At 40.5% G+C, this 18,586-nt stretch overlaps 1 protein-coding gene across 7 annotated transcripts in view; it reads right to left on the reverse strand.

Moving 5' to 3' along the window:
- Positions 1-4,507: 4,507 nt before the first annotated feature.
- Positions 4,508-18,586, reverse strand: part of Immp2l (inner mitochondrial membrane peptidase subunit 2) — an 874,875-nt gene continuing 860,796 nt past the window's right edge. For all 7 annotated transcript variants that reach the window (XM_035445042.1, XM_035445043.1, XM_035445044.1 and 4 more), the window contains one exon: positions 4,508-4,786. In XM_035445042.1, coding sequence (XP_035300933.1) covers positions 4,667-4,786 — 120 coding nt within the window. In that variant the 3' untranslated portion in view covers positions 4,508-4,666. The remainder of the gene's footprint in view (positions 4,787-18,586) is intronic.

An 18,586-nucleotide genomic window follows, 5' to 3' on the forward strand; every position in this document is an offset into this window, starting at 1 on the left:
TGAGTGAGAAGAAGGGAACACTGACTGACAAGGAATGGATGATGGCACATCATGGCCATGAGTGCTTGACAGAAAGCAATGAAGAGGTGGTCATTCCTTTAGAAAGAGACCTGACTGATGCCAAGATGGAATCACCACCTGCACAGCAGACAACTGTACACCAGGATGATTCTGTTTGTGATTATAGTAGACTAGATAACGAATATTTAGGGATTAGACACATAATTATGTCATAAAATTAGTTGTGATGCTAATTTATTTTCAGGTTCCTCTTTAAGAGGCCAATCTCCTTTTACCTTGCCCCACTAGAAAAGCACACCAGTGAAGCTCTAACTCTTTGGTTTCATTTTTCTTTACTTATTGTTTTTTGATGAACATATGGGCTTAGAAATTATATACAAGGTAAATGGGAACATGCTAATCTGATAGTTTAATGTTCATCAAAACTTACAAGTATCTCTATATCCAGTACATTTCTAGAGACTATTTGGTAAAATTTTTCTATGACTTGAAAAAAACAAAAAAAAGGAAAAAACAATTGCTGCTCTAAATTTTCTTGCAGCACAACCACAATTTTCTATGCTGGAAATTAAATTTGTTAAAACTCAACATACATCCCCCAGACAGTTAATTATACGTTGCTGGAAACAATTTGAGCAGCTGAAATAATTTTATATCAGTTGCATTTATAAATCCTAGGAGGAAAGGCTAAATCCAAGATAGCACTACTGTAAAGGTCACCCATGTGCCCCGCCCTCTCCCAAGCAGAAGCACTTGCTTGGGAGTCATTTCTACCTCCCCCTACCATTACCCCACCACCAACCTATTCAGTGTTCCACACCTTGGTTAAGCTGCATGGTGGTATCTATTTGTTCATTTATAATTTCCTCCTCCTGCCACCAGTAGACTGAGAGAACTTTGGTTTTATCCTTCTTGAGTTACCATATTGAACACAGACATATTGATCATGCAGAATTTTACTGTTTAGTCTGTATAGCCACATCACAAAATTTGGCAAGATACAACCTTCTTTAACCTATATTGCTTCCCAACACAGAAGGAAAGGAAATGAGTATATTCTGCCATAGTATTAGTATACCAAGTGACGTGACTGGTAGGCTCATGAATGAATGTGTTTTGTGTGTGTGTGTGTGTGTGTGTGTGTGTTGTGCTTATTTCTAAGTTTTATTTTCAGAATGATTAGAAGGAAATAAATCCTTGCTGCATTCACTCTCAGATTGCTAAATAAATTCTTTGTAGAAATTCATTTTCTTCTACATACATTTTTGTTATCATCCTATGCCTGCCTGCCATCGTGTACTAGAAACTACATTTGCAAGATTTCAGAAGAAAAAGTGACCTAATGAACAAAGGGAAGTGACCTTAAGTCTTGTTCTGATCATAGCAAACCGTTCACCAATGGCACAAAAAAGTGTTTTATTAAAGCTATTTCCTCCTATGTAGGAAGTGTGTGTCCTTATTTAGACAAGTTACAGACTCTCCACCATTAAACCTGATTTCAGTATTAGAGAGTTAGATGCTGAGAAATCACTTAAGGGGAAAAAATCAAACTTTGTTGATCTGCATTTGATTATTTTCCATTTCACTTAGAACTTTTTACCCATTGTGATTAAATGCTGACCAATGAACTTATTCATCTTTGTGAACAGGCATGGGATTTATCAGAAGTTTTATATTAAAAAGGGCCAATAAAAACATTTGGTTATATCAAGTATTGACAGAACTTTTTGCCATTACTTTAACTTCTGCCTTGGATAAGAGATAAAACATTTTTCATTAGAGAATGGTTGGTTAACTGATAATTAAACATTCCAAACAAGATCTGCACAAATCACTGTTTTATTTGACATCACAATTCATGGTCCTTCCTAACTAGCACCCACTGTTCTGTAGATTATGTCATTTACAATACAATCACTATCCTTATATTCATAATATGTGGCTTTCCCTATTCTGTCCTAACAGTGGAAGATAAATCATTTCCATTTCACATTAAATTTAAACATGTTTCAGCATCAGTTTTCAAGGAAAAATCTCACCAATAACTGTACACAACATCATCAAATTTACTTCCTTTAATATATACAGGTAGAGTTTAATTTTTTGTACCTGTTAAGGTTTGCTATGTCGCCAAGTATGTGGTCGATTTTAGAGAAGGTTCCATGTGGAGCTGAGAAAAAGGTATATTCTTTTGTGTTTGGATGGAATGTTCTATAGATATCTGTTAAACCCAATTGGGCCATAACTTCTATTAGTTCCTCTGTTTCTTGTTTTCATTTTTATTTAATTTTTACAAAATTATAATTTCACATGTCAGTCCCTTCTCCCTCTCCCTTCTAGTGGTGAGAGAGGGGTGCTGAATTCTCCTACTATAAGTGTGTGAGGTTTTATGTGTGATTTGAGTTTTAGCAATGTTTCTTTTTTTATGCTTATAATCTCTTTTTTTATTTATTTATTAGTTCTATTTAGGGAACAAGCTTGTTTCACATGTAAGTCCCTTCTCCCTCTCCCTTCCCTCACCCCCATTCCTCCTCCCCACCCCCAGCCTACCCCCCACCCCATCCACCCACCACTCCCCAGGCAGGGTAGGGCCCTCAACGGGGCTCTGCAAAGTCCACCAAATCTTCCTGTGCTGGTCCTGGGCCCTTCCCCATGTGTCCAGGGCCAGAGTGTAACCCTTCATGTGGGATGGGCTCTCAAAGTCCCTTCTTGCACCAGGGAAAAATACTAATCCACCACCAGAGGCTCCCTGGAGTGCAGAGGCCTCCTTATTGACATCCATGTTTAGGGGTCTGGATCAGTCTTGTACTGGCCTCCCCGACATCATCTGGGGTCGATGTGCTCTCCCTTGTTCAGGCCAATTGTTCCAATTGTTCCTCCAACCTGGTGCAGACCCCTTTGCTCTTCATTCCTCCCTCTCTTCAACTAAATTCCCAATTTCAGCTCAGTGTTTATCTGTGGATGTCTGTCTCTGCTTCCATCAGCCACTGGATGAGGGCTCTAGGATGGCATAAAGAGAAGTCATCAATCTCATTTTATGGGAAGGGCTTTTAGGTTATCATCTCCACCATTGCCTGGATTGTCAGATCCTGTCATCCTTGTAGGTCTCTGGAGATCTCCCTGGTTCCAGATCTCTTTTCGGTACCTATAGTGGCTCCCTCTGATATGGTATCTCTCATCCTGCTCTCTCTCCTCTATTCTTCCCCCAACTCAATATTTCTGCCCCTCCATTTCCTCTCCTTTACTCCTCTTCTCTTGCTCTTATTGTAGCAGCTCCCTCCCCTCTACCCTCATGCCTCAGGAGTTCATGCCACTTTCATTCCTGGGGACTATTTATCCCTTAGAGTCCTTCATGTTTCCTAGTTTCTTTGGTGAAGAGGATTATAGGCTGGTATCTTTGTATTTGGGGCATAGATGTTCATAATTGAGACTTTATCTTAATGGATTCTCCTGTGATGAGTAGGACTGACCTTCATCTCTTTTGATTGATTTTAGTTTAAATTCTAATTTGTTAGATATTAGGATTGCTACTCACACTTGTTTCTTGGGTCCATTTGATTGGAAAATCTTATCCCAACCCTTTACTCTGAGGTACCATCTGTCTTTGAAGTTGAGATGTGTTTCTTGTATGCAGCAGACGGATGGATTCTGTCTTCATATCCATTCTGCTAGCCTGTGTCTTTGGTTCCTCAGGAAAATGGGAATCAATCTACCACAAGATCCAGCAATTCCACTCTTAGGCATATACCCAAAAGATGCACATTCATACAACAAGGACACCTGTTCAACTATGTTCATAGCAGCATTATTTGTAATACCCAGAAACTGGAAGCAACCTAGATGCCCCTCAACTGAAGAATGGATCTGAGAAAATGTGGTACATTTACACAATGGAGTACTACTCAGCAGAAAAAAAAAATAATGGAATCTAGAAATTCACAGGCAAGTGGATGGGATTAAAGAAACCATTCTGAGTGAGGTAACTCAGTCACAAAAAGATAAAAATGGTATGTACTCACTCATATATGAATTTTAGATCTAGAGCAAAGAAGTAGCAGCTTACAATCTACACTGCCAGAGAAGCTAGGAAACAAGGAAGACCCTAAGAGAGACATCCATGGTCCCCTGGAGAAGGGGAAAGGGACAAGATCTCCTAAGCTAATGAGGAGCATGCTTTATAATGCCTCCCTCTACTCTCTCAGCCTAGATACTCTGGGGAGGATCTAGTCCCTGCTCCAAATGATATGACAGACATTGAAGATAGCCCATGGAAGGCTTCACCCTCCCTGGGGAGCAGAAAGGGGTTGGGATAGGGGGCCTCTGGGGGTCAGGGGAGGAGGGGAGGGAGAGAGAACTGAGATTGACATGTAAAAGAAGCTTGTTTCTAATTTAAATAAAAATACATACAGGTAGAATGCTTTCATGTTCTCCAAGGCTGGCATCATTGGTGATAAACAATATGGAATTAAATACAACACACAGTCAGTTGTCATTTAATACTGTTTAATATTGAAAGTCTTTCTTTGAAATTCTAGATCACCTTAAAGATACATAGAGGTCTCTTGCTCTGCATCATTGGAGCATCTCTCTTTGGTAGGAGGCTTCTGGTGTCTGCAGCTCCTCGTATGATGGGCTTCTCAGGCAGTCACTCCTCACTGGTAGGGACTGGGAATCGCTCTGGAGGAAGCACAGATTTCAGTCTCTGCCAGCGCTCTGGAGGCCACAAGATATGTGTGGCATGGGCATGCAGAAGTCCCAGAGAAACCTGAATCCAGGGGGAACACAGAGACAGCAACAAAGAAATTATTTCATACTGACCATTATAAATAGCTTGAAAACCACATTTGATTCAGGTCTAACATGTCAAGGAAGACTGTGCTGAAACACAAAAAACACTTAGGGGCATTTTTCCAAGGGCTTGACAGGTGTCAGCTACTTGAACTTTCATAACAGTCACTTGAGGGAATTATGGTTTTAACTTTTTAGAACAGGAAACTGAGTTTAGAGAAGTTCAAAAAGCCATGTACATACAATGCATTGGAACCTGGCTTTATTACTGAGCTGCCTCCAACATTAACCTCCACCCTCAACAGTTTGTTTGCACAGACCAGGAAAACACAAATCCAGTTTATAGTCTCAGATGTCCTCTAGAGCTATTGCCTGAGAGAGACCTTCATTAAACAGTCATAAAGATCCACATACATATTATATCTTTAAAACATTGTTCCATTTGCTAGATGAGCAATCAGAGTTCAGGTGTGATTCTGGGTGGAGACTGCTTCCAGGGAGAGTCACTAAGCGACATGGACAAGTACTCAGGGAAAGGAGCAGAACTTGGGGCAAACAAAGTGGAAGACCAATAGAGAGGAAGCACCAAGATCATGGCCGATTGAAAACAACATTTATAGAGATGAGCAGCACTCTGCTGGGAGAGAAGAAACCAGAATCACACTGTAACTTAAATATAGATCGAATCAGCTCAAAGGAGAGCAAAAAGCCCTGGGGACTTGGGAACAGTTTCTTTACTTCTAATCATTCTGAAAATAAATCTTAAAAATAAGCACAAAATTGGTTCCATCCAGCAAACATCACCAGTCACCCATACTTTGCTGTAGTAACTCTCTCTCTCTCAGTACATGTCTGTACACATATCCACATATATGTACACTTGTCTGCACATACATCAACATATACATTATAACTGTCAGCACACATATCAACATATACATTATACTTGTCTACAATATAGCAACACACACACACACACACACACACACACACACACACATATATATATATATATATATATATATATATATACTTACTTATCTGCCACCCATCAACATATACACTATACTTGTCCACACACACATCAATGTATGCATTATACCCATCTACACACACATTGATATATAGATTATACTTGTTTGTACACATATCAACGTATACATGATACTTGTTTTCTGAACATTTTGAACGCTATTAATACCGTGTGGAATTTATACCTAAAGACATAAATGTATCAAAGAACTAAAGCCCTTTCTCACATGAGCACATTACCACTGCCATATGCCAAGTAGCTCATATTAATACAGTAACAAAATTTATATACTGTCCATATTCCACATATTCCAGTTGCCCTAGTGAAAGTCTTCTAGAGTCGCTTCATTTCAAAAGAAATTGTCCTGCGAAGGATCTCAGACTACACCTGCTGTTATGATGCTGCTTCTATTATCAACTAATTTACTTAGCCCAAGGTCCAGGACACTGACTTGTACTATGTCCTATAGCTCAACTTGCCTGACTTTTTCACTTGTGAAGAGACAAAAGGTAAATGTTTTGGGCAAGGAAAAAAATGTACTTAATACTGTATTTTTCCAGCTCTGTTTGATCAGGGGACATGAAATATCAGTTCCCCAACTACTGAAATACGAAGTTCAATAGCTCAAGGTGAGAGTGACCCAATATCTCTTACCAGTTAACAAACGTTTTCATTTTCAGATAATAAATAATGCACGGGTACATTTAGAAACAGTATAAACACCCTGAATGCCGAGCACAACACATCAAATGGTTTCATTGCACATCACTATTGTGACTTAATTATTTACACTGAAGATTATTAAAAAGTGATTTTCATCTACTATTTCTTTTATAACTTCAGTTGCAAGTTTCTTTTTATGGACATCTTCCTCTATTAACACCAATTGCTCTATTTCTGTTATTTGTCATGTATACAGTTGTGTTTTATTATGGTATATTGTGGCGTCCACCCTTGACCAGTAAGAAAGATGCCACACCGAGGAATCTTCTTTAAACACAGTTTAATCGGGAACCTCTTTGCTTTGTACAGTGTATAATGGCGGCGGGCCCGGGCCGAGGGAGACGGGGCTTGATATAGTCTATATCTACCAATCACCTAACCCTACGTGGCGCGCCAGGATAGGTTGTCTCCAAGCAGAATTAAGAGGATACATGACCTCTGCCTTATTTGGAGTTGTTTACCACAGAGAGCGCTCGCCGTCGGGCTGGCGGAAGGCGGAAACCGGCGCCATCTTTTGGGTGCGGTTTTCTGCAGCTCCCTACAGTTCCCCCTTTTTGTTTTAATATTATAGGAGTAGCAGTATCTATCTGTTGTCAGATTTCAGTCATCTCTGTCTTAGGTTTAACCCCAGTGTCCCTATCTTACCCGTCAAAGAGTCACTGTGTCGCCCTCATAGGCTCATGTCTTAGGTTGAAGGGAACATATGTATGCTTATTCGCTCAGCATGAGGGTAGGTGCCCGTCATTGAGCATGACTGATTCAGATATGCATCACTCACTCAGCAAGGGCGAGACAGACATCTATTTGTCTGTCAGCATGGATAACCATGCTTGAGGGGACTGTCCTGCTTCCACAGCAGCAAAGGCCTGTACCAACATAGCAGCTTGGGATTTTTGTGACTTCCTGATCCTGCATAGGCACCACAAGAAAACAAAAATGGCTAACAGCATCATGGAAAACATAACCCCTACTCCAGCCCATTCCTTAACTAAACTAAAGGCTTGTGTAATCATGGTATTACTTCTCTGTTGTGTGACCCTCATCCTGTAGATACACCATAAGGCTATGAAACTAACTAGGATAAGCATTCCTCCCAGGGCACCCATTCCCGCCCACTCTTTTAGATGATTTATGGCTTGAGTGATCCACGCAGACAGTCCTTCCGCAACCGAGATGTCGACCCTGGTGGAATTTACATGCACTATGGAGAGTCTCAGCTTCTGCATCAGCTTTTCAAAATCCCCAGACCAGTTGCCTAGAAGATACTATGAAGGTTGTTTAGACATATTTGCTGTTAAGGAATAATTCTGATAGGAAACAGCTGTTATACACAAACCAGGCATTCTCCATTCACATCCCAACTGTGCCAGTTACCATAAAGTATCCAATTGTTCCTGCAATAGATCAATGTGTTGATTCAAAACCATAATGCCACCTTTCAATTGAGCATTAAGGGTAGATTGGATATCCAATGCAATCTCCATATGCTAAGTGCAGCAATTTCAACTCCTTACTAGCTAAGAGAATATCATCCATATAGTGGACACATCTCACAGCAGGGTATTTCTCTCTAATAGGAGCAATAGCATGACACACAAAAAGCTGACACATAGTGGGGCTATTGGCCATACCCTGGGGTAAAACCACCCACTCATATAATGGTATGGAGAATAGAAGGTAAAGTAAAAGCAAACCTAACACTATCCTGCACACATCACAAATCAGGTTCTTTATGATTGGGTAGGGCTGACAGCAATGGTAAACCATGCTGCACAGGCCCCATGACTTGCATCTATTTATTTCCTTCAGCTGTTTGATCAAAGGCATAGCAGTATCTGGATCCCCAAACATTCTTCCTGTAGCTTCTACCATTCTTGCCACAAAGTTTGAAAAGAGTTCCATAGGAACTTGTAATATCTTTGTAAGATTTCCACTGACCTCACCTTTGTTAGGCAGAGACCTCCAAGCCCTAATGGCTATTTGATTAATCTGATCATACACTTGAGGAGGATATCCTGTTTGTTGCTGTGTAAAACGTCCTTGACCAAGAAGCATGTCCACATCCCAATATTGATCACCAGCTGTGCGATTAATCGCACCTTGATCATTGGCAAACTCAATTTGAAAAGCTCTCCAATCTAAATATTGTCCTGGTGATAAGCAAGCTCTTACCAAATTTGTCCAATCACTGGGTGTCATACAGTAGCGACCGAGCGCTTCTACCTGAGCAATTGTAAAAGCTGTTGTCACCCCATAGGTGCGTACCGATTCTGCCAGAGCTTTGACAATTTTAAAGTCAATTGGTTCATGATATCTCTGTTACCGTCTGTAAAAACTGGATAAGCCAGTGGTTGAGTAACCTGAAGCTCAGTGCGAACCGTACGCCACACTTCCGGACAGAAGGTGGAGCAACCAGGACCTCCTACTTCCTCTTTCGAGCAGTAGGGGGGAGGAGCGGTAGGGCGGTGCCCTTGCTTTATAGTCGCCATTTTAGGACGCTGTTTTTCTGATACTTTTAATGAATGTTTTTCCATGAGCTCAATAATCTCTTCCTCCTCTTCCTCTATGATGTCCTTATCCTCACATATATCCTGCTCTGATTCTGAATCCTCTCCTGGTTCTTTTAACTCCTTTCTCAACCTTCCTAGAGAAGGATAAACTTGCTTCTTATCCCTTTTCTGTTTCTCCTTTGATTTCTCACTGTAAGTCGGATAACACCACCAGAAAATAAAAGCCCACACTTCGATGTTAAAAAGCAGCCAAATCACCACTATAATAGCGGGGTCCATTAACTTACTCTCACTCTGCAAATTAAAGCAGAAGCGAGGTTTTTTACTTTCGGTTCGCTTTTGTCCCAAACAGTGTTGCTCCTTTCCGGAGACTTTACCGCCTCTTTCCCGAGGGCTTTGTTGCTCCTTTACCGGAGACTTTATCGCCTCTTTCCTGAGGGCTTTGGTGCTCCTTTACCGGAGACCTATCTCCTCTTTCCCGAGGACCTTGGTGCTCCTTTACCGGAGACCTATCTCCTCTTTCCCGAGGACCTTGGTGTTCCTTTACCGGAGACTTTATCGCCTCTTTCCCGAGGACCTTGGTGCTCCTTTACCGGAGACCTATCTCCGCATTCACCGCGGACTTTACAGTTCCACTTACCTTGGGAACTTACCCCCGACTGTGAGAAGTTCTGATTCCCCGTACGTACGGGCCACCACTCGTGGCGGTGGCGGCTTCCCCGTACGGGCCACCACTTGCGGCGTCCACCCTTGACCAGCAAGAAAGACGCCACACCGAGGAATCTTCTTTAAACACAGTTTAATCGGGAACCTCTTTGCTTTGTACACTGTATAATGGCGGCGGACCCGGGCCGAGGGAGACGGGGCTTGATATAGTCTATATCTACCAATCACCTAACCCTACGTGGCGCGCCAGGATAGGTTGTCTCCAAGCAGAATTAAGAGGATACATGACCTTTGCCTTATTTGGAGTTGTTTACCACAGAGAGCGCTCGCCGTCGGGCTGGCGGAAGGCGGAAACCGGCGCCATCTTTTGGGTGCGGTTTTCTGCAGCTCCCTACAGTATATATGCATGTGTGTGGTTTTTGAGATACAGTTTCACTTTGCAGTCCAGGTTAGCCTGTAACTCACTATCTGGGTCATATTCAGACTACACTGATACTCAGAGAAATCTTCCTGCCACAACTTCCTGTGTGCTTGCAAGGTGTCCTTTTTTGTTCTGTTTCTTTTCTTTTCTTCCTTCCTTCCTTCATTACCCCTTTCTTTCCTTCCTTCCTTCCTTCCTTCCTTCTTTCTTTCTTTCTTTCTTTCTTTTTCTTTCCTTCTTAAAATCCAATTCCTATCTTCTGCTTGTTTATAGGATGCTTGGATATTTGAGGTTTGGTCAGCGGGATTCTGTGTGTCCCTTACACATGTCACCTTCAATCTTTAAGCACTTAGTTTTGGGTACCACAGGGTATTTCAGGCTCACCCTGGATCTCATATCTGTTCCATGTGTAATCAGATATTTCCCTCAGCAGGTACTTTGGTTCCTTTTAGCATAAGCAACATCTGGTACTAGATGTGCTAATGGTCTTGAGTGTGAAATCAGGAAATATATTCACAGATATGATAACCAGCACCCAAAAAGCTGCCCTTCACCTATTGCATTTATAGTTTACCTTACTTCCTCCATAGTGACTAGGTGGTTTCCCCAAACATTTAAATACTCATTTGTGGGCTGGAGAGATGGCTGAGATGTTAAGAGCACTGACTGCTCTAACAGGGGTCTTGAGTTCAATTCCCAGCAACCACATGGTGGCTCACAACCATCTGTAATAAGATCTGGTTCTCCCTTCTGGTCTGCAGGCATACCTGCAGACAGAACACTGTATATATAATAAATACTCATTTGCATGACTCTAAAATATATAAAAATAGTTTCAACATAACTATTCCATAATTTCTACCTATAACAAATTTACTGAGTAAAAATCAAGTTTTCTGAGCAATCACTCTGTCATAGACTCCCTATGCTGAAGCCTTATGTAATGTTAATCACCTCCCAAATGCCCCACCTTCCAACACCTAGGTTCCTATCTTTCCAGTACTTTACAATGGGAGGAAAGTGCAGTGCAAATTCCTGGGGCAGACCTTTCTATCCATAGCAGCTCAAATGCACTTTATTGTAAGGATGTTGGCTGTGTTCACAGTTGGTTTAAACATTCCTTTTCCTCCCAAGTGAGTCATGTTTTCAATTTATAAGCAGGTTCATTTGTTTCTACTTACATTCAGTATTGTTTGTTTTTAATTCATTTTATTCAGTTTGAGTATGTCCAAATGTCAAAATTACTTTTTAAATGAGGAAATTTTCTCCTCCTTCTTAATGATGTTCATATCCTAATCACTAGCTAGATGTTTATAATCTGTTACATCATCTGTTACATCACAGAGTCAACAGAATTTGGATTGCTAGTCAGTTGGCTTCAGCGGCGTGGGAGTAACAGGAATGCTCTCATGGGTTGAAATGCCATCACAAGCATATTGAAGTATGAAAAGTAGACAGGCTGAAACACATCCTAGAACACCCTAAAAAGTCATGGCAACAAGGAGTGGGGAAATGGCTCAGTCAAGTAAGTGACTGCCACATAGGTGTGAGGACCTGAGAATGATCCTCAGCACCCCACTAAGAAACAAGTCTAAATGTGATAGCATGCACCTGTAATACCCGCTCTGGAATGTAAAGTCAGGAGGATCCCTGGAGCTTACTGGGCAGCTAGTCAAGCTGCGTGAATCTAGTTGAATGTACAAGGTACAAGCTTTAGGAACACTGAGACAGCCCATCTCAAAATACAAGGTGGAAAGTAACTGAGAAAGACAATCAGTATCAACTTTTAGCTCCTATAAACATGCTCACTCATGTGCATGCATACCCCATGCATGTACACACACATAAACACACACACACACACACACACACACACACACACACACACACACACACACACACGTGGAACCATGCCAGCCAACAATGTTACCAGCTAGAAAACACTTCACTGGATGTGGATGATCTCTTATCAGATTGCACCTCCTGTTGAGCTTTGCTCCAGTCTAGGATCAGCTGAGTTAGATAACAGTGGTCTGTTTCCGCCATCATAACCTATTTTAGGTTTGATAGCATCAACTCAGTTGTATCTTAAGCACTGACTTGCTTTTCCAAGCTGTTTAACTTTTATCATAGGGGTAATTTGCCAATGTTTTAACTCGGCTGAGCTGTTGCCAATACATTTGCTTGCTTGCTTAGTTTGGAGCTCAGTTTTAGATGCAGTGATTTAATTCTGTTTTTATACTCCACACTCATCTTACTGAAACTAATCTCATTGGGGTTTTTTGTTCTGAAAATGTATTAAATGTACCATTCCCACTTCCTGAAAGAGTTAATTTTAAAAATCATGAATAGCAATGGTAAAAATTATGGGGGGTAATATCAATAATATTAAAAATGGTGATATAGAAATGTGTAAGTCAAGCTTTAAAAATACTGATATTTTTATGTACAGAAAATGATTAATCACTTGCTGAATTATCTTCCAATATCTTTTTAAATTTTTTATTGATATGTGTCTACAGACAAGGGGGAAATACAGTGAATATACAAATGCCCAAAATTAAAATGCATATGAAGTTTTAAAAATTAAAAGTTGGGTGTTGGGCATAGCTTTGGCCTCCCTACCTGCTACATTAGAGAGGATGTTTAGGTAAATGGAACAGGATTCATACACATAAGGACATTTATCTTAATAAGTAGCACATGTGATTAGAGAGGTTTGGCAAATACAAAATCTGGCCTGAGAGGCTAGCAGAATGGAGAACCAGGGAAAGGCTGTAGCTCAACCAAAAGCAGTCAGTGTTGGAGGCTGGGCCAGCTGATGAGGTAGAGAAGGTACAGTGCAATGTGCTTCTTATTCTCTTCTTGCACTGAGTACCTCAGTCTACTGTTATATTCAGGCCTGCCATTGACTTGAGGAGGCTCACCCTCAGTATGGAAGACAGACTGTCTCATCGAAAAACAAAATCATCTAGAATATTATTTGACAGCATATCTGGGTACCGTGACGCAGCCAAAGTGACACATAAAATCAACACCTGACAAACATAATCATCACCTGTGCTTTTTGCATTGTTCCATGTTACACTTAGTGACACCAAAAGGCAGTGTTTTGCATGACTTACACATATGACTTAGTTTGCACAATGACTCATGAGGTAGACAGTGTCTCCTTTATAAGCAAGGAAACCAGTGCAAGCAAAAATATTTTCCAGTTAACACCAAAATAAGTGAATGTCTACATCATAGTTATCACAATATGACATTTCTGACAGACAAAGGGCACAGAGTTAAATCGGGACAAATGGAGTAAAATAGTAGCGTCTGGACAAAGCCGGACATGGCCACCCTGCTCACCATGCTCCGGACTCCATTAGGCATGTATATTCCTGAGAATACCAGAGTCATCAAAAGCAAATGGGATCAACTTTATCCCTCCAAATTGTGCAGTGAAATCCAAGTACCTAGTATGTTTCAGAATTTGACCAGATTTGCCTTATGGAAGTCATGAAGTTAAAATGAGACCCTGATACAAACTTATTTGTATTCTTTTTCACTTTTTTGTTTGTTTGTTTTTCAAGACCAGATTTCTCTGTCGCTTTGGAGCCTGTCCTGGAACTTGCTCTGTAGACCAGGCTGGCCTCAAACTCACAGAGATCCGCCTGTCTTTGCTTCCCAAGTGCTGGGATTAAAAGTGTGCACCACCACCAGCTGGCTCCTCATTTGTATTCTTATAGCAGTTCATTAAGACACAGATGAAACCCAGGCATGTATACACATGGGAAAGAACAATGTAAGAATACTGAAGGAAGTCTCTCATGAAAAGAGGGCTTCTAACAACAGTACCAAACCTGCTAGTCATTTCACCTTTGTACTATTTCCTCTAGAACTAAGAAAATAAATGCCTCTCACTTAAGCTACTGCTGTTGTATTTTTCTTATCACAGCCCTAGAAAATGACTATGCATGCAAATAACAAGAAATATGGAAGTCAGATCCATGATGTATCCAAGTACTCAAAACAGAACAAAGAACATATTATGAGGGAAAAATATTGAGAGAAAAAATATTATTAAGGAGGTGAAGGGGATATGTTTAGCCTATTAAACAGGTTTTCATTAGGTTAAATACTTTGACCAACTGTTACAGTTTGCCCTTAATGTCCTTTAAAGGGCTGTATGTTATAGGCCTTTCACATAGCTCCTTAGGTCCTTTGAGGGACAGGGACTAGTGGGGGATTGTTTGACAACCCTGGGTGCTCTATTTCCCTTCCTTCCTTCCTTCCTTCCTTCCTTCCTTCCTTCCTTCCTTCCTGCCTGCCTGCCTGCCTTCCTTCCTCTCTCCCTTCCTCCCCCCTCTTTCCCATCCTCCTCATTCCCCCCTCCTCATCCACTGGCCTCCAGTCAAAAGCACTGTTTTTTTGCATGCTGCTGCCATGATGAACTGCTGTGCCTCTGGCCTCCAAGGAACAGGCCAGCCAATCATGGGCTAAAACCTCCTAAACTGTGGCCAAGAACAATCTCTCCCCTGTTAAGAAGCTTATCATCTTGTACTTTTTGTTGGTTTTAATCCTTGTTTCCAGACAGAATATCACCATGTATCCCTGGCTAGTCTGGACCTCACAGAGATCCCTGTGCTTCAGCCTCCCCAGTGCCCGGATCAAAGCCATTGTCTATGATGTCTTGCTTGTCTTGCATATTTGTTATAATAACAGAAAGCTGAGTAAAGCAACTGCCAGACCAGTGTCACAGACCAGTTGATTCTCCTTGCTTCTTTCTTACTCATGTGTGTCCCCATAGGACTATGCTTCCTTTAACAGGTTTGCAATATTGTTTAGATATTGAAAGTGAACATTTAGAGTACATTTAAGAAAGCATATTAATGGACGATTGAAAAATCTAACAGATCTCTGTATTTGTAGTATTTTAAGTATCTACTGGAGGAGGAATAGGTTCATCTGAAAGTAATAATGAGACGTTTACAATTAATCCCTGATCCCTAGGGAGCACTGAGCACATGGATTAGGAATCAACCACCTAGAATAATAGTCACTACCTTGTTCTGATTGTGTAGTATTTGATCAGCAAACAGTTTTGAAATTCACCAGAAATCCATGAAACTGAACATTATGCAAAGTCCAAATTCTCAGTTTTTAGCTATACAAGAACAGGCACAGGGCTGATATTGTCCCTTGCACAGTATTATACATGTCAGCCTGAAGGTTGAGGCTCCTGACCCTAGTGAGCACAGCTTTAGGAAACACCATTAGCAGCAGCTGGAAAGTGCTTCACACTATCCGTCACCTAGTTTGTTTTGTCTACAAAATGCCAAGGAACCACATGAACTATATTTCCACTGAATTGCTTGTCTTTGATCGAATTGGCTCCACTGAGAAGTTATTTTGGCTTCCGGTAGGCAGACATATGCATCACTAGCCCAGCTTTCTTCCAGGTGCCAGGGGCACAGGTGTGTGCAGCCATGCTTCCCTCCTCCCCTCTCTGTGTGCCTGCAGTGTACAGTGTACAATGTAAGACAAGGCTTCAGGAGCCTTGTCTTAAAGGAATGTCTCACAAGGGCAAAGTAAGGACAGGTAACAGCAAGATTTGTGAGGTTGGATAGAGGAAAAAACACAGAAATAAAGACGGCTGCTAGTGGTTCAAAGGTTCTGAGGTGAGGACAAGAGAGGGCCAATGTGAGAAGTGAGACAAGACAGAAACATGGAAGCTCATTTTATTGAAAAGTTTTTAAAATGAAAAAAGTAAACACAGTATAGCCATATTATTAATGAATCTGTCTTTGCTGAATCTACTCAGTAGCATAAGAAGACAGATTTCCACATGAATAGGGCCCAATGATATTTATTCTACAATATTAAGTTACCCATAATTATGTCTGGGAGTGAATTCAAACTGAAGAAATACACAAACTTTGAAAGACACTTGTTTAAAACTAGAACTGAAGTATCAAACCTTTATACAACATCAGCATCGTGATCTGCCAAGCAAGGTCTTTTACAGAAGCATCTTTCCTTTCCAAACTTATTTGTTTGTTTACTTATTTAGTCATTGTGTGTTTCTTTGTATATGAGTGTGGGCACTGTGCACATGTGAAGGTCAGGGGACAAGCCATAGGACTTAACTGAACTCTAAGTCATCAGTCTCGGTGGCAAGTGCCTTTACCGAGGAAGCCTTCTCACTGGCCCTCCAAGCATCTGGATTCTGCACACTCTTCTTTAAGAAAAACATATTCTTTAGAAAACATTATCTGGAGATGGGAGGCTTCTGTAATCACTGATAATGCGCTGCAACAAAGCGATGGCATAGGGTTCTTAAAAATAACTACACTACCACCTCAAAAGAATTATGAGAAGAAAAAAACAAACATTTTACCCATGTTGCATATATATTTTGATTCTTTTCCAAAAATTTATCTAAGAAAATTATAAATGGAAAGAAAATCTATTTTCCTGCCTCTCATAACTACCATTAGTCTCTGAGACAAATAAACAACAATAGGAGAAGAACAGCTTATGCCTCAGTGAGTCCTGGTGGTTATTTGGTCACTGGTCAACAGTCTGGCTATTTATCTTTTTCTTATACTAAAAATTTCCAGAATACAATATCAATATCAATTTATTCAGTGTTAGCTAGGGAACATATCTAGGTATTATACTGACAATGTGCCCCAGCTCTTTCTAGATTGGGGAACCCCAAAAGGGGATGTCCTTATAACCACTGCTAAGAGTGGTGCACAGAAAGCAGAGATGCCACTATAGCGTCTGCTTTGTCCATATGCATTCAGCATAATATAGCCAGTGTAGGGCTAATCCTGCCTCCCTCAGCTCACCTCTCTGTTTTGTTTTTCACTATTTCTTCTCTTCTATTTGTTTGACTCATCATTAAATGAACAGCAATGCTAAGTCTATCTTGAAAAGCATCCTATGAGACTAAGAACAAGAGGAAACATTTCTTTTAATAGCTCTATAAAGGGTAGCTTTCTTGAAGATACAGGCAAATAGAGAAGCACAGCATATGTAAATCAGCCAGAATTAGAAATAAAGGTAACAAATAAATGTCACATCATAAAATGGGCAAATGAACTGTCCAAAAATATTCTTCAGGATACATTGGACAAAAGACTGGAGAACAGAAACAACATCACCTGCTTTGTTTCAAACATGGATTAACCCACCCAAGCTTTCCAGTTTCTTATCATTGTTTTTGGTATAGCAGAAAAGGTTCCTAAAGAGTACAGCAATAGCCTACTACCCATTTCCATGGTCCCAAGGTGGTTTTTCCACAAAACTGAGTAGATAAACCCAGGTCGTGATAAACAGACACATGAAGGGTGCCTCCTTCATCAGTAAGCTGACTCCCATTTACAAAGAGATACTGACAAGATCACAGCTTCTTTCCTTATTACAGGGAATTGTACAGAAGGTAAATGAGAAATACATCAACCTCCCCCTCCTCCAAGATTTTGGTTTTGAGAAGAACAAAACCAGGCAGATGTGCAGGAATGAAGGAGAGAAATAGGGAGCCCTGAAGAAAAAATGAAAGATGGGTGAGGAGGAAAATCAAGGCTCAGGGGGTAAGGAAACAATTAATTTCTGAGCAATGCATTTTAATAATGACAATAACCTATAGGTAGAATATCTATTTATACATGTCACAGAACACTTTGTCTAAATTATGAAAAATACTGTGTATGTAAGATTACAGGGCAAGAAAGCATGGGAAATTTACATAATTTAAGAATGTTATTGCTTTATTTGTTCTTCAATAATTTCATACATATATATAATGTATTCTAATTACTGTCTACTCTAGATCTCTCAAGTCCCTCCAAGCTTTATCAAACCCCCATCTATTTTGTTTTTATAACTCTCTGGTAGCAACGCCTGACCAGATGTGAGCTTTGAGGTATTATAATATGTAATGAAAGGGTTTACTCATCTCATGCTGTATGCCAATTCATAATTTTACTGCATAAGCATTAATGTGCTTGATTATAGGTGCAGTATTAGATTCTGTCAGGCTTACCACTTATGTATGGTATAGGTATTGTTATAGACAGATGTTGATATCACCACTGAGAAGTCTAGGTTCTGAAACACATGTTTTCCAAGGTTTTAAATATAGCATTTACATTCAAATTATATGCAAAAGTGACTATTTCACCAAAGAGAACTGATACCATCAGTGTGCAGGGCTTAACCCTATAAAGGATGACAGCAGGCTAGAGCTAGAATCACAGAGAAAATGCCAAACATTAGCCAAGTTCTCCAGGACATCATGGTCTGGTTGGGAAGACAGATGTTTTAGCCGCAGTAAAACACAAACCTGCCACAGTGTACATTCACAGGAGTCATGCTGTGGTCTGCCCTGTATAGTTTCCACTGATCAGATTCATCTAAGACAGCCCA

This window comes from Cricetulus griseus, chromosome 5 (genome assembly GCF_003668045.3).
Source record: "Cricetulus griseus strain 17A/GY chromosome 5, alternate assembly CriGri-PICRH-1.0, whole genome shotgun sequence".
Classification (NCBI taxonomy): Eukaryota; Metazoa; Chordata; class Mammalia; order Rodentia; family Cricetidae; genus Cricetulus; species Cricetulus griseus.